Here is a 15,844-nt window from a genome sequence, read left to right on the forward strand (position 1 = left end):
GGAACAAAGCAGTATGCTATTGTATCATCTGAGAAGATAACATGTGTTAAACCCCTTTTCGAGTAATAACTTCCTGCTCCGATTTTGTAGTTTTGAAATACGAAAAATAGTCAATGTGGACTATCTTTCAACGGAAATATCCTTATTGGTGGGTTATATTTATCCTGAGTCTCATTGGTAGAAACAGGTAGTATGTAAAGGAAACGCACGTTCTGTTAAGGGCAAATTCTGTGGTTTATGACGAATGGGCTATAATGCGATTATATTTCGATTGTGTGACAAATTCCTATTCAGAACAATTGCCACTGATAACAGTTCATCCAGGCGACACACGGCGAACCGAAACAGAGTGAAATGCTCCAGAACTTATAATACAAGAAATCAAACTTAGGACACAATTATATACTTTCTTTTTTTAAACAATGTTTTATACATATGAAAAATATCACATCTGCTTACATTTGTTTCTCATCTAAATTCAAATACTTGGGTACTGTGGTCGGGTACATGTTTCAATGTCAGAGATTGATACCTGCAAAAGCAATTGTATCATAAACATCTAGTACATACAAAAATAATTCAACTAGTTAACTGAGATATTGTCATAGTAAAGACATAGGCAACTAACTCTGTGTAATATAATAAAAATTAAAGGTCAGGTTTGAACACAGGCTTTCTGGGGGAACAAAAGTACCCACAGCCCTATAGACGGGATTAGCTCGAAACAAATTTCGAATAAAGTGTGAGGGAAAAACGACAAGATAAAATGTTGACAGCCCATAAAGCTTAAACTAAGAGGAAGAACTAAGATACATTTCAAGAATAATTTGTTTGTAGATTTTGGGTAGAATTAAAAAAAGAACAAAAGAGTATGAAGATAAAGCTAATGAACTTCTTCCTTTGAGAAATAATCGTATACTGCTTCTATGTTTAACAGTTTTGCTTTTTATTTTCATACATGTTTTGAACACACAAAAGTAGTCACAGTCAAAACCTAGAAATGCGTCTCACACTTTCCTCGAAAGCCAATGAAATAAAGGGAAAAGTCTCCCAGTGGATCTTCATTTTCCAATTGCATAGGTGTATATAATTCATTATTTGATATAATAATTTGCTTACAGCCTACTATAAAACACCAATCAAAGCAGAATAAAGAAATATAAAGGAAAAAAGAAACCTAAATGAAAAACAATACAATCATGGGAAAATACCATGAGATGGTCCAATATTTGAAATAACAGACTCAGACAGCCCCTTCTATAGCAAAGCCAGCTTTGCCCTTATATCTGGAGTATTAAAACTGTACAGTTTCTTTTTTCTTATACCGCCGAGGCAAATACTGTAAAAATCTCAAACACCAAATATAGACTGAACAGAGGACATGGATATTATTTCTAGATAAAAATAAGAAACAAACAACACAGAGTAGTTACAGCAGGTCGCATAGATCTGTCAGCGCTTTACGGTTAAATTCATTCTATAACCGAATTTTTTTCAGCCTTAGTCTGGAGTTTCAGCTTATCTCCAGAAACCCAACGCAAAGGAAATGATCGTAAATTATTTGTAATCGTAATTCCCAACCAGCTGATAGGCCCAAAGAGGGGTATAGAAACATTATTACAAATAAGTGGCGATGTGGAAAAACCTTACCATTAAAAGAAACTCACATTTATCAACATTAAGAGAAAGTCAAATAGTGAAACGAGAAGAAGCAGCAAAATAAACAGAAAAAACCCTTCCCGCTTTGAATAATTTGGAGAATACCGTCCGCGTAAGCTAGGTATGTGAGATCACTGCTAAAGAGCAAGAGACCTTACAGTTTGAAAACAGAAGGAGATGAGCCCTTCCCTGTCTCACATGAACGAGAATTCGAATAAAAAACATTGCCAGTTATAAGAAGGAGAAAAAAAAATTGCCTTACGAAGAATTTAGGACGAAGAATATAAAAATTAGTATCCCTGAAATCAGGGAGTAAGAGGTTTGAGAATGCATAAGTGACCCAGAAGCTTTTGATAAATCAAGAGCACATACATACAGATGATACAGGCCATCACTTCTTTCCGAAGTAATTTTACGTACTGTAAAAAAAGGACCACTGTTAGGCAACACAGTGTTGTTGTTGTATATTTGTTCTCAAATATTCTAGAAAAAATAAAAGACTGCTAAGCAGCCAATAGTCCGAAAACGTCAGTGAAGACGGTATCTGGCTTCAGATTAAAAAATAAACACTTTTTTAAAATCCTAAAGATTAGTGCATGGTAAACACACTGTAAATAAAAAAAAAACTGGTGTTATAACATTGTCTACTGAAACCTGGGAAATCCCCAGACTTCTTCTTGTAAATTAAACTTGATTCAAAGTCTTCGACAGAGTTTAACTTTACTACAAATTCCATTTTCTAAATTTTCAAATCAAATTACCTAAGAAGCAATCTTTCAGCTAAGAGGTCTAAAAGGTAGAAGAACATAGCATGTGCCATGAGCTTAATACACTCGTCAGAGCATAAACGTTGCTTTTGCTCCTGCTTACAAGAACACTTGATTTTGCAAAACTCCCATTGCAGCTAGGTACAATGTGAGCCCAATGTGTTTTGTTTTTTAATTGAAATATTGCCCCGGAGAAAGCACGTACGTAAAACCGCGCACTGTATTGATGGACAAGCATTAATACTCTCTCACGCCAATTATAATTTTTTTTTAGTTATTGTGCTAAACTATCTAGAATTGATTGGGAGGTCTTAGCCCAACTTGTGGGGCATGGATAACAAATTCTAATAAACAACAGAGCCAACACCTACTTTCCCGAAGATCTTAGAAAACCATTCAACTTCCCCTGTTTTGTACCGGAGATAGGAATGTTCTGTTTCGATGAAAATTACATCATTCAAAAGTTTAAATTTTGTTTTTTCGATTAAACGGAGAAAAATTTTCTTTTCTCTTAGGAAAGGGCAGTTCCTTAGATGTAGCATAACAACTCAGAAAACGCTAAAAATCAGTTCAAAAGAATTATTATTGGAGTAATGTGGCCACTTTGGAGTGTCTCATGGTGCCACCTCCTTTGATTGACAACCACGCCAACAAAAGCGACGTAAAATTTCACAGTCTTTTCAGTCAAATTTCCCAGTCAAACCACATATTATGGACAGCTAGTCCCTATGAGAATTCGTTAAGGGATACATTATCTTCAAGACGATCAGGCGTCGCAGGGCCTCGCAAAATCATTTTTAAGGTATCATGTAGTCTTAAACTAGGGGGTTTCCAACCATTTCTCACGGCCGCACCCCTTTGATATACAGCACGGTCTCGCTCCGTCTTAATATTACAGAACCTAGGAATCTCACTGAAAGAACATTTTAAAAATTATATAAGGTAATTGTCATACTTGATAAAATCCCACCGCGCAATATTTGTTCTCATACGCGAAACCACAAATATAATATTCCTTGTTGTAAGTAATTTATGCAACAGCAAATCTATAGACACATACATTATAAAATTTAAATTTTGACTTGTCAAGAAAGACTATCCTAAAGCGTAAAATCCGACTGTGAATGTGAGACTAGAATTTCCCCACATTTGTACTAGTTCAAACTGAATATGGACGTAAATACCTTCCTAGTAAGTGTTGAAGAACAATATCTGGACAGAGGAGAAGTCGAGTTCAACCTAAACTCGTTGAAGATAGCTCCCTAGAAAAATCTGGACCAGAAAATGCAATTTTTTCTTGTTTTCGACTGTGCCTCCAAGAAACACCTTTAATACCCTCCAATTTCCTTAGTAATTTCCCATACTCTCCATATAACTCTGTTTATTTTAGATTTTTCTTTGTATTGATGTTGAGCCCCCCCCCCCTTCTCCCCCTTCTCAATTCACTTTAAGATCACTTAAACATACCATTCTGAGCTTCGATGAAAGTAATATCCTTCAATAGTGGCGGTTGATTTTTGAAAACATATATAATAAAAACCAGCAAAGGAAGCACCAGTGATGTCTTTGATTGTGTGATCTGGTACCAAAAAATGTTCCTTCCAACGCATATAGACAAAGTCGGTGTCTTTTGTGGCTTCATAGTCAAACGAGTCTGAATTAAAGGACTTGCTGTAGCCAAAATGCTTGAATTTTTCCTAAAAAATAATAATAATATAAACAGTCAAGGTGAAGGGTTATTCACACGATCGAATTACTCCGTATAAGAATATCGATCCATCAAAATATTAACTCAATATCTCGGATTTTATTTTAAAAACTAAAACTTTTTTAGATTTAATACTGAATTTATCAGCTGAATAATACAAGACCTAGTTTTATTTTGATTTCTGTGTATTGGTTGTTTTTTAGATTATCAATTTGTTTTCTGTTTACTTTGTTATGATGGATCTTAGGTCTTTTAGAAAATATTAGTAAGTAAGCTCTAACGGTTTTATCTTTGCCACATTTCGATAAAATCGCCTAACTTTCCAATAAATGTGTCAGTTCAGCTACAATATAGTATACCCATGTAGAAACAAAATCATTCAATCAAGGTACTAAGGCTGGAAAATATATATCAAAGAAATTAATACGATTTTGAACTGGTCAATCAAGAAAAGTATTACAAGCAGAATAAAATCCAATGCTTTTTCATTCATCATTTAACATAAGTAAAACGATTCTGTTCAAGGAGATTGTACTCAATGAAGATACCACCGAGGAGGACTGTACCCAAAGTGAAGTGATAATATAAAATATAAATATATAATATATATAGTGATATATATATATAATATATAGTGAAGTGATAATGTACCTAAAGTGAAGTGATAATATAATATATAATATATATAGTGATATATATATATAATATATAGTGAAGTGATAATGTACCCACAGTGAAGTGATAGTGATAATATATAGGACTGTACCCGAAGTGATAATATATACGGCTTACGGCCCCATATGCGAATTTCAGATGTATTTAAGATATAGATTTCAGATGTATTTAAGACAGTTCAAAGCAATACATCAACCTGTGCGATAGATTTTGTCGAGCGGAATTATTAACTAAAAGAAAAAAAAATCACTAGATGACAATTTTTCAACGATTTCGGTGTCTAGATTCCGATTTCGGTATTTTATAAATAAGTTTTACATCAATAAAAAACCAAGGTTTTCAGATACAGTTATTTGTATCCCCAACCTAATTATTTGTACATTTGGGTCCCTTGGACCTTCATTTTTGTGCATTGCGGTTGCCTTAGCCTAAGAACCATACAGATATAAGCATGAAGTCGACAAAACAAGTTTTTGGCATACTTTTGGGAGGCCAGGGCTCCTAATTCCATTCTGTCGTTATGTGCATGCATAATAAGGAGCAGCTCTATCTCAATGTGAGTCAAAAAGGGTAGTTTTTAACATGGTTTTGCATCAAGAATGCAATGTGGGGTGTCACCAAAGCGGCTTTAGTAAAGCGAATTCAAAAGTCACTACAACTATCAAATATTTTGGTAACAATTGAAAACTGCCTTAAAACCAAAAACCCCTTGTTCAGCTTTTCTGGTTTCTATTAAGAAACATTATATGTAATATAATGCCTTTTCAATTAATGGCAGCCCACCCTGTAGCAAGGGATTTCAAGACTTCGTTAAGATATTTTTTTCGAAGATCTTAAATCTTATTCCACTAAAGATATGTTTTTTCCTCTAATTTTCAGCTGGGTCAGATTTGAACTTCTGACCAAAGAGCATGGAAAACTTATAAGAGTAAAAATTGGCACGAGCCTAAAAAATACAAATCAACAGCGTCATCTAGAGTTCTGCGACTTTGTTTAACCCAAAACTGCTGCATAATCCCCTTCTTAGGTAGACCTACTCCTAAAATGCAGGGGAGGATAGAGAAACCAGAATTCCGTCGCCAGTAGGCCGACCCGCTTAAAATCAACTAGCCTACTTGACCAGCCAAGATTATTTCAAAGGTAGCCTAGACTCAGTTTATGTGAACTCGATTTTGACTTTAAATTATCCTTAAAAATAAAAAAAACAGATTAATTATCACTTTAATCTTATTGCATCAAGAGAGATTTCAGCTTTAATCTTATTGCATTGTATATTAACCATATCAAATACTCAATTTTCTTTAAAATTTTCGTTTTTTTTAATGAAGTCGCCAGACGCTACACTCCAAATGGTGCTAGTAGTCCTGATGTTAAATCGACAACATTCTGTTTGGCCTCAATTGCTGGTAGACTTATCTTTCAAACTTTGAAATAGATGGCGTCTACATCAACAGATAGCATGGCCAGGATCGAATTCCCAGAATGTTCTTGGAGAGAACCTCCTCTCTACTCACTCATCTTACATAAAGGTATTAAAGCTCGGCCATTAAATAGGAGATTCCTTGTGTAATCCCTTCCACTGGATTTGAGCAGATACCAGAACACAAGATCCTGCTATGACTGATCCAAATGAGCCAAGGAAAATTTAAAATTAGACCTATAAATGCGGTTCTTTCACATTTTAAACGAAGAATGCTAATACCTGCCAAATAAAATAGCAAGGCCCAAGTCGGTCTTCAATTCGAAGTCGATAATTACACAATATTCACATTTTAAAATGCAAAGCCATAAAAAAACTGTGAAGGGCATAATGTTTTATTGGACTTCTTATTTGACACGCTATCCAAAATGAAAATTTGTCAAATAGGCTATAGGAACGACCCCAAGACGCAATCACAGAGTTGCAAAAATCAACTACAAAAAATATAGTCTAATAAAGAAGTGCGAAAATTCTAAATTAAATAATTATATCAGATTCTAACTAAAAAACCAAGCCAATGAAATTATATACTTACCTATTAAAATTATTTATCTAATATGATCACAACAGAGTTTATGCACAGAGATGATTTTCGTTTTAGAGCGAGCAAACTACTATATCATTGCTTATAATCCCCCCCCCCCTCAAAAAAAAAGGAAGACCTACCCAATGTTTTCTATCAACTTCTTCGTCTGCATCCCACTTTCTTGTAAGAAATGGATATTTTGCACTGATAATTTCTCCATCAAAAAACGTTGTTAAGGACGGAAATTCTTCAGTTAGACCTTTGATTTTCAGATACCCACATAAATACGACCTCTCTTCGTCGACATACTGAAAAAAAAAACAATTATTCCACGGAATTAAAGTCACATTTACGTCGGACACAAAGGAAAGCATGAAACACCATACTGTATAATAGGAATAATATCATATTTCCATTAGATATCATAGATACGATTATAGAATTGCGTCTTAAACGGCCCTTCCTTCGCTCGGACAAGATCATAAGCAACCTGGATCTTCAGCCTTTGCAAATATGCTACGTCATATACCGCCACGTCATTTTAATGGGAATTTTAGAAATTTTTCCGTTATATTATGTTTGCAAATAAAACTGATTGACCAATGCTTTTTATAGCGTTCAATTTCAGTATATCTATAAAATTCAGAATATCTGGTCCATTAGTTTATTATTACCTCAATCATACAGATACAACATAGAAATCTATTTGATATGAACTCAATAAGTGAATACATATACTACTCATTATCAAATTCAGTTGAAAGTTTAGAACTACATAAATTAGTAAATTTCTGTTTATAATGTTATCGGAACACATAACATATTACTTAGACATCGTATCTTTGATACTTAAATGTAATATTTTACCATGTCATAAACCATAAAAGAATCAAATTTACTCAGGAAGATTTCCACTGAAGCGTCAGTGATAATAAGAAAAATAAAACGTAATTTGCAACATTTTTTAGATCCTATGCTTGTTCAATTGTTTCTCCAGCCATACAGATACTAAGACCTTTACAGGATTTTACTAAGGAGAAGGGGGAATTCTCTTCAAGGGTAGAATAAAAGCAATTTACAACTCTGGACTATGTAATGTGACCCTCCTGTATGGCTGTTTTCATGATGACTTCAAAACTATTAGCATCAGCTAAAGTCTGATACCAATATTATTTATTTATTTTATTTTTAACCCACTGTACAATAAATGTAAAATAGTGGAGTAATACAAACAAAAAAAAAAGAAAAAGAACAACGAAAAAGATCTAACCACAAATATAATCACTAATAAAAAAAACGGATAAGACTGTGATGTGGGCCCAACCGAAAACTAGTATCCTGACTAATCTTCGCTTGCACCGTTTCAAGCGAGGACAGAATTGCTGTTGCACCATAACGACCAACAAGGCGCCTATTGCGCACAGCAAGCGGCAAATACAATAGGAACTTACAGTATCTAAAATAATTAACCTTTATTTGTTTCAGATCATGCTTAGTAAAAAGCGGATACAGCCCAGAAGCGGATAAAATCGCATGGTCACAGAAACTACAGTAGAGTTTAGCAAGACTATGCCTATTAAAACGTCCACGGTTTGCAACTATTTTCGCATAGCCAGCTTTAAGCTTATCCTTCGAATCACAAATAAATTTACGCCGGATGCTTCCTACGGATTCACATATGGAAATACCAAGCCATTTGATAACAGGGACACTAGGTACCATAAAGGTGTTGCAAGCAAGGGGAGTAGCAGGGGGATTAACAGCGTTGAAGAGTAAATATTCACATTTCGAAGTATTTAATGATAGGCCTATTACCCTGGCTCTTGGCTCTTTTGGCTCTTGGGGAATCTTGCCCTGGGAATTACTCTTGCATGCCTATCCTTTTATATACGCCAATAATATTAAGGAATAACTTTATCCTTCCCTGTCTACAAAAATTTGATTTTGCTTATAGGTTAAAGAAACATGATTTCGGATGGTAATTATGCTGAGCTTCCATATTTTTACATGAATAACAATACAACCAACAGTCGTAGATGATCAGGATAATAATAATGGCATTACAAACCTGTAAAACCACTTCAACATCATACGAACTCCCCTTTGATTTCTGTTGACCTCGAAAACGAGAGCCGTTATAAAGAAGCGTTCTGGAACAGGAAAAAAAATATTAAGAAACATCTTCTTGAATAAATAAAATACATAAAAAATAAAAAACATTGGCCTAGTGAAAATCGGATAAAGCAGTGTTGACAGCAATATTCTTTTCCGTATTATTTTCAAGAATTTCAAAAAATTATCCTTCCTTTAGGTGCTTAAATTAGCTAAACTGATAGCAAAAAATGTGACCTGAGAATACCCTTCTTAAATTTTGATTACACACACCAAGAAACTCCTTTACAAACACCAGGAAACTCTAAGCCCCCTTTCTCCCTTATTGTCAACCCTGTTTCCACCTGTACCATAGTCATTTACTTAAAATTAATTACTACTACAAAACAACTAATATTGATCAATTTTAAGGCAAAGTTACAACATGCAACAGCAGCTAGAGAGCAATATTAAGAAAACCAAGTAGGGAAAAAAAGAAAAGAAGATGTCTAACTGAAACAACATAACCTCCCAAAAATAAACGGCTTTAATTAAACTCCATTAATAACAGCTTTAGACTCCTGCGGAAGGTAAGAGGATCAAAACACAAAACAAAGTACACATACGTTTTGCTGTATGGAGTAACATAGCGAACTGTACAGAACGAACACTTAACAAGGGTCGCAATACCAAATAATAAGCGACTTCTGGAAGCAGATCGTTCAGCTGGCACCAAATAATTCCCAAAACTAGAATTAACTTTTAGAAGGCCTAAATTATGACTTAAGAATATCACAACTGGACAGCAAGCCTTTTATTACAGGAAGTTTAACTGAAAGTCCACCATTTATATTCCATGGTAAAAGAGATACAGCTTGCAGGAGAGTAGGTGAGTCCATTTTATACTGTGGGCTTTGCCGTTTGACTCTTGTTTTTGAATAATTTTATGCTATAGCACATATGGCTGGCAGCCTCACATTCTAGGCAGAATTTTTTTTTTTTACATGAGGATGCACTGTTCAAAGTATGGTCAAGCAATAGACATCGAGAACAGAGCGCCGGGTTTGAGCACTGAGAGGCCAGATGTCCAATTTTGTGACATGCAAAACATATTCTTGTGCAAAAAGCTTCTTGCATTCAACTTTCATGGACACTTTCAAGAACTGATCCAAACCTTGTTTTGATTCGAAATAGACCTTAAATACCCAAGACTTTCCACACTAAGACACTTTTACATAGATTGGAACAATGAGATTTGACTTGGTCCTCATTGTAGTCAGTCAGAATACTTTCAGGACACCAATAAATAGTGGAGATTGTACACTTACTGAAATACCAGAAGCACTGTTTTTATCATTCTTGATCTTGGCTATTTTATTTGCTGCACGTTCGTTTTAAAAACAAGTTTACATTCAGGTGACAATTTTTTAAGTTCAGTGATTTCGCCTGAGGCCTCACGGCACAGCTGGTTGACAAAAGTTCTTATGGGCACTAGATGAGGACACATTGGATAGACAGTTCTTTAACACAACTGAATACAATGAAGCTGGGGCTAGGATAGGTGTTACATTGGCATCATTTCTTGCCAGCCAGAATGGGCCTGAATGTGTCATGCTCTCTAGGAAGCCATCCGTTTTTGGAGAGTTCATTCACTTTTGAGAATAATATGGCTGAAACTGCGTTTCCAAATGATGGGGTTTCAGATGACAAGAAGATCACAAAAGTAGGAATAGACAGATTGTCCTGTGCAACCTGATTTAGCTGTTTGCATATATTGAGCACATTATCTTCATCCATTGCATGTTTCATACTGTTCTAGGCACTTACTCCTCAGGAAAAAACGCCCCCCCCCCCCGAGGAAAATATTGTTTCCAAATTTGAGAAATTTATTTGAGTTTTGTTGTTGTTTTTCTTTAATTTCGTTGAAAAGTGCTAAGGAAAGGGAAAAAGAAGAATTTACACACCATAAATATCTTAAAAACTCAGAAAAAAACCACATATTCATTTTTGCTGAAAAGACTTTCATATAAACTTCTGCAATTTTTGGCAGCAGCAGGCGCCAAATCAAGAAAAAAAATGTATGCAAACAATCATCAAAATTAAGCTTAAAAACATATGGAACCAAAAAGTTCAAGAAGGTTTAGCTTTCCTTTGAAAGGGTAATTGGCTTTGGGAACCAAAAAATTCTTATTGTTTAAGGTTTTACAGATAAAGGCATTGTCAAATTTTACAAGTTTGTTTTTCTTACCTTCCAAGTGTAAAACTACCACAAATCATCATTAATAAATAAATTAAACAATTAATAAATTATGTAAGATCTATCGTTGCCTTATTATGTTATTCCTTAGTGCAACAAGCTTTTTGTATAGCTTACCGCTGTTGGTATTAATAAATAAATAAATGAAACCCAAAACAAACAGAAATAACAATAGAAACCTAATCAAACTGAAAACGAAAAAAAACTAAAAGGAGTAGGGCTGACAACACCCATGTCTTATCAAGACCAGAACATAATTTGGACTTTACTAAAAAAAAAATTTGAATAATCATGCATTGTCAGTTTAATATACATATTCTTTTGATTATTCCTTATAGTCTTAATACTTCTGTGTTTCAGGAATTGTTCCTAGGAATTAGGACAAAAAAAAACAACTTTAGCTTGAAGAGTTTTTGAAGAATTTCTGTTTGTTTTAAGTTTTGATGTTGCTTCTTACTTTCAGCTAGAAAAACTTGTTGTTTAAACAAAAAAAAAATCTGATTGGTTTTATATAATACTGGGAAATCTGGCTCTCTCTTCATGAAAAATTCTAACTATTCTGCATATTATGAAATAAGAATAAGATTTCTGACTTCAAAGTGTAAAATACTTTACACTCTCCCCCCCCCCCTCATGTGCAAATATATAGCCCAAAGTATATATTTCCCATCTATTCTGTTACTTGTCTTTGTCTTGTCTCATGCTAAGCTAAAACAAACTAATGAAGAAACTGGTTTGTTCTCAAGTTTTACATTGCATAAACTTGAGCAAGTGGCATACAATACACAAGCACCAAAATTCCTTCTCCCTACAGAAAATAAAAAACAAAACTCAAATAGGATTCTCAAATTTGGAAAACCTTATTTTCCACAGGGGTATTTTCTGCCGGGGGGGTATTTTCTAGGGGATGGGGAGGGGTAAACACCAACCACCATTTCATACAGTGACTCTGAATATTCAGCTACCTTTATAAAATCTCTTTAGCACTGATAATAGTGCCATGATCAAAGAAGCTAACAACTTCCCCTATAGTCAAGTCAATTTTTGTACCATCAAGCATCAATCTGGTCACAAAATTCAGCAATGGATTCAAAATAATCTTACCTTTTTCATCAGTCACTGCAGGAGCCAATTATTGAACCTGGTGGAATTTGCAGGGGAAAAGTCACTGTTACTATGTAACTGCTTCTAGAATTGTTATCTTAGTGCAGTGGCTTGATTTAGGGAATAAAAAAAGAGCTGAAACAATCTAATAAATAAACATGGGACAGCTTAAAGTCTACAGGTCTTAAACTGCAATCCTAGCAAGCTATTTATGGACCTTTCCATGCCCTAATTTGAAATGTTGTATTGTGCTGTATTTGAAATGTCATATAAAACAAAATCAGGAAACTTTTGGATATACCATAGGGCTGTATTTAGACAATAGAGAGGGAGGGGGATTGTTATAGTGTTTATATTTTAAAGGTGTTTGTAGTAGTAGCAAATCAAAAAAAATATGAGAAATACAGTATTGACTTCAAGAGAGTAAGAATTCTGCTACTAAAATTCTAGATCTGGTGTTTTATGCCATCTGGGAAAGAAGTTGAGCTAAGCTTACAAGAAACTTTTTTTTTTACAAAAAAAAAAGGTTTTGTCTTAATTTTGGTTTGAATCTATTTCCCTTAAATTCTAGGTTTTGAAAACACAATATGGCTCTTACATATTAATGGCACCACAGCAGAAATTATGCTAATGTACCTGTGCCAATTAAGAGCAATCTTGTTGTTTGCATGCACATGCAGTTACTTTTTGGACTCCTTGTAGCCTTGTTGTTGCTGATTTTTATGTTATTTTTTAGTGCTACAAAAATGCATATTCAGGATTTGCCAAAAAAAGAACATTCTATGTTTTCAGGAGCAAAATATTTCACCCTCCCCCCCTAAAAATAAAGAAAGAAAATACATGAATTCCTATGGCACAAAAAGAAGCATTGCATATATTAAATACATAACCTAACCTAGGTACTTTTTTCCCCATCTAAACTCCAAAAAACCACAGTTTAATATCATATATGCAATTAAAATCATGCTAGACAAAGTATTTCTCTCAGTTGTGTCTTGAATCATCTTGTAAAAAGGGGTTTTTTAAAGAGTCTCTGCTGTTTGACTGTAGCATCTCTTGTTGGACTTCTTTAGGAGGCCCATATAAAGGGATTGTACCAAACATTTTCCTTGTGCCTCATGTGTAGTATAGATTACCAGCTGAAAGTCTCACTTTATAACACAAAGCTTGTCCCAGTTCATCAAAGGACAGTGTGTTTTGGAGGGAGATACTTTAAGACTTTCTTGGGGCTTAGTTTATTCTCTGGAACCATTGGTGCTCATGAGCTGAATTTTAGGGGGGGGGGGCTTAGCTGGTCTAATTGGCACTTCCAATGCTGTATAGGCTAATAGAAATCTCAAAACAAAATACAAAATATGAGGCAGCACCATTCTGCCAAAGTTGTGCAAATTTGTGAAGCTGAAGACAATTTTGTTGTACTCCATTTAAGCAGAAGATCTATTTTGCAAGGTTTCACTTTTCTAACACACAGATTTTACTGTAAGATCATTTTGAGGGATTTCAGGCTTTTCTAAAAATCCCCACATATTTGTCTTAGTCTACCAGCCTATACAGTTTTTTAGAAACATGTTTTTCAACTTCTGGTTACTAGGCTAGGCCTATGGAATGTTTTACCTTTGAGGCCTCATTAAGGGCTTAAAATGTTAACTTCTTCCAGAAGCAATTACTGAATTATGAAAGAGCACAAAAAGGCATCAGTGGTGTGTTCACTTTCATCTTAGCTAGGCTATATTATGGTGAAAACTGCATATTACTCTTGTCTCTTTTCTGAGCTTCACTCTTCTCATCTCTTTTCTGCTATGATTTTTTTTTAAAGCCTTTTCAGCCAAGAAGAATAGCCTAGAAGGTACCTTTGTTGTGGTTAAGTCTCTTGCTGCATACCAAATTACCTTGGCATCCCCTTGATTGATGATCCACTCATTGCTGGCAAATATTCAATTTTGACTGGCATTCTGGAAAGACACTAAAAACTTGGATTTTTCACAAAATCGAGCCAAAATGGCTAGAATTACATTCACCCTGCGTCTTGCTTGATTTGGCTTTTAGAGGAATCTGTGTGAGTTATAAATTATAATTCATAGTTTGAAGCTGGAGGATGAGTCACCAGAATATAGCTCTACAAAAATATCCGAATGCCAAAGAGCTCACAAGGATCTGTAAATCAACTGGTGAAAAAAACTTAGCAAACAAATTTATTCTTCGAAGTTCTTAACTAACTTTCCCCAAATTAAAAACATAAGAAGTTAGACTGAAAAACTTTTTTTTATATTCAAATAGATGTCACTAAAATATTACGTAATTACAGTGGATGAATTATGTTTTTTTGAGCTGGATTTGTTCAATGAAAATATGTTTTGCTTCCATCCTCCTCTAATCCATCTCTTGTTAAACTTGATAAAAAGCCTTGGTTTAACTCTGAAGTTCGACCAGAGTAGAACTGGATGGAAAAATCCACCTTTTTGTTGAGGGAACTGGTACAGACGGTAGTTTATTGAGGCACAATTTTGTTTACGGCTTAAAATTAGATATTGAAAATTATTAATGGGCCAATTTTTATATTCTCTGGGGCCATCGGTTCAAACAAAAATTGATGAAAGATCTCATTTGTAAGGAGGTCTGCCGCCTCCTTAACCCTCTTGACGATTATGTCAAGACTTAACTAAACCTCTCCTGAAAACAGATTAGAATGCAAAACATCGTTGCTTTATTTACCATTTGCACTTGAAAAATTGAACTGAAGATCATGTTGTTTAAAGTCCATACAGTACAATAGCCTTCATTCTTGAAGCATTGTTGTCATTGCTCTTATTTTAGATAATTCATGCATGATCTACATGATAAACGAGGTAAAAAGTAAAATTTAGCAGAAATAATGACACTGAGGTGTATAGTAGCCCATCATATTTCAGTAGTTTTTGTGGGTTATGACTTTAAACTTTGGCCCCTCAGTTTTCCTTTTATTACGATAAATGTTGTCTTGTCTTTTTTTCAATATTCAAAATAATCAAGTGTTTGTTTTAGATGTATTTGTCTTACAGATAAAATTCACTTATCATATATAGCGCCCCATCCTCCCAAAATATCTGGTAACTCCCCCAAACTTTCAAAAATGCCTTTTTTGGTATTTTATTTCAAAAATACTTCTTTTTTGGTATTTCCATTGAAAAAAAACGTCAAATCTGCCCCCCCCCCTAACATTTTCATGGATTTATATTTCTGATTTGAAATAGAAAAGTGAATAACCTTGTTCTTAGTGAAAGCTTTCACTCCCTATCCCCTCAATAGCCGAGCAGGTAAGCTAGGAAGCATTATCTTCAATTTTAGAATTAAGCGTTTTCACAATAAGAGGGGGGCCACCGGCACCTCAAAACCCCTATTCTAAGCTTATTCCAAGTTTACTCTCTGAGAAGAAACGAAGTTGGGGGGGGGGAGGTAAGTACACATCAGAGGGATTTCTCATGGATAGGTAAAAAATTGGACTTTAAGACACATATTTTGGCGGCTTCTGGCAACTTCTCAGACAAAATAACTCTCGGTGAAAAACAGCAACAAACAGAAAACAAGCAAACATATATGT

The 15,844-nt window shown here is 34.6% G+C and overlaps 1 protein-coding gene across 2 annotated transcripts; it reads right to left on the reverse strand.

Moving 5' to 3' along the window:
- Window positions 1-386: 386 nt before the first annotated feature.
- LOC148942170 (glucose-induced degradation protein 4 homolog) lies at window positions 387-14,499 on the reverse strand. Of its 2 annotated transcripts, none has more exons than XM_089103339.1 (5): window positions 14,157-14,499; window positions 8,884-8,965; window positions 6,956-7,123; window positions 3,894-4,123; window positions 387-532 (listed from the first exon to the last, which is right to left on the reverse strand). In XM_089103339.1, the coding sequence occupies exons 1-5, from the start codon at window positions 14,216-14,218 to the stop codon at window positions 469-471; spliced, it is 606 nt and encodes a 201-aa protein (XP_088959465.1). In that variant the 5' UTR covers window positions 14,219-14,499; the 3' UTR covers window positions 387-468. The 2 variants fall into 2 exon arrangements, with proteins under 2 accessions (XP_088959465.1, XP_088959466.1); XM_089103340.1 differs by lacking the exon at window positions 14,157-14,499 and adding an exon at window positions 13,882-14,055.
- Between the last annotated feature and the right edge of the window lie 1,345 nt (window positions 14,500-15,844).

This window comes from Artemia sp. Qi Xiang Cuo, chromosome 17 (assembly GCF_049724085.1).
Source record: "Artemia sp. Qi Xiang Cuo chromosome 17, ASM4972408v1, whole genome shotgun sequence".
Lineage (NCBI taxonomy): Eukaryota > Metazoa > Arthropoda > Branchiopoda > Anostraca > Artemiidae > Artemia > Artemia sp. Qi Xiang Cuo.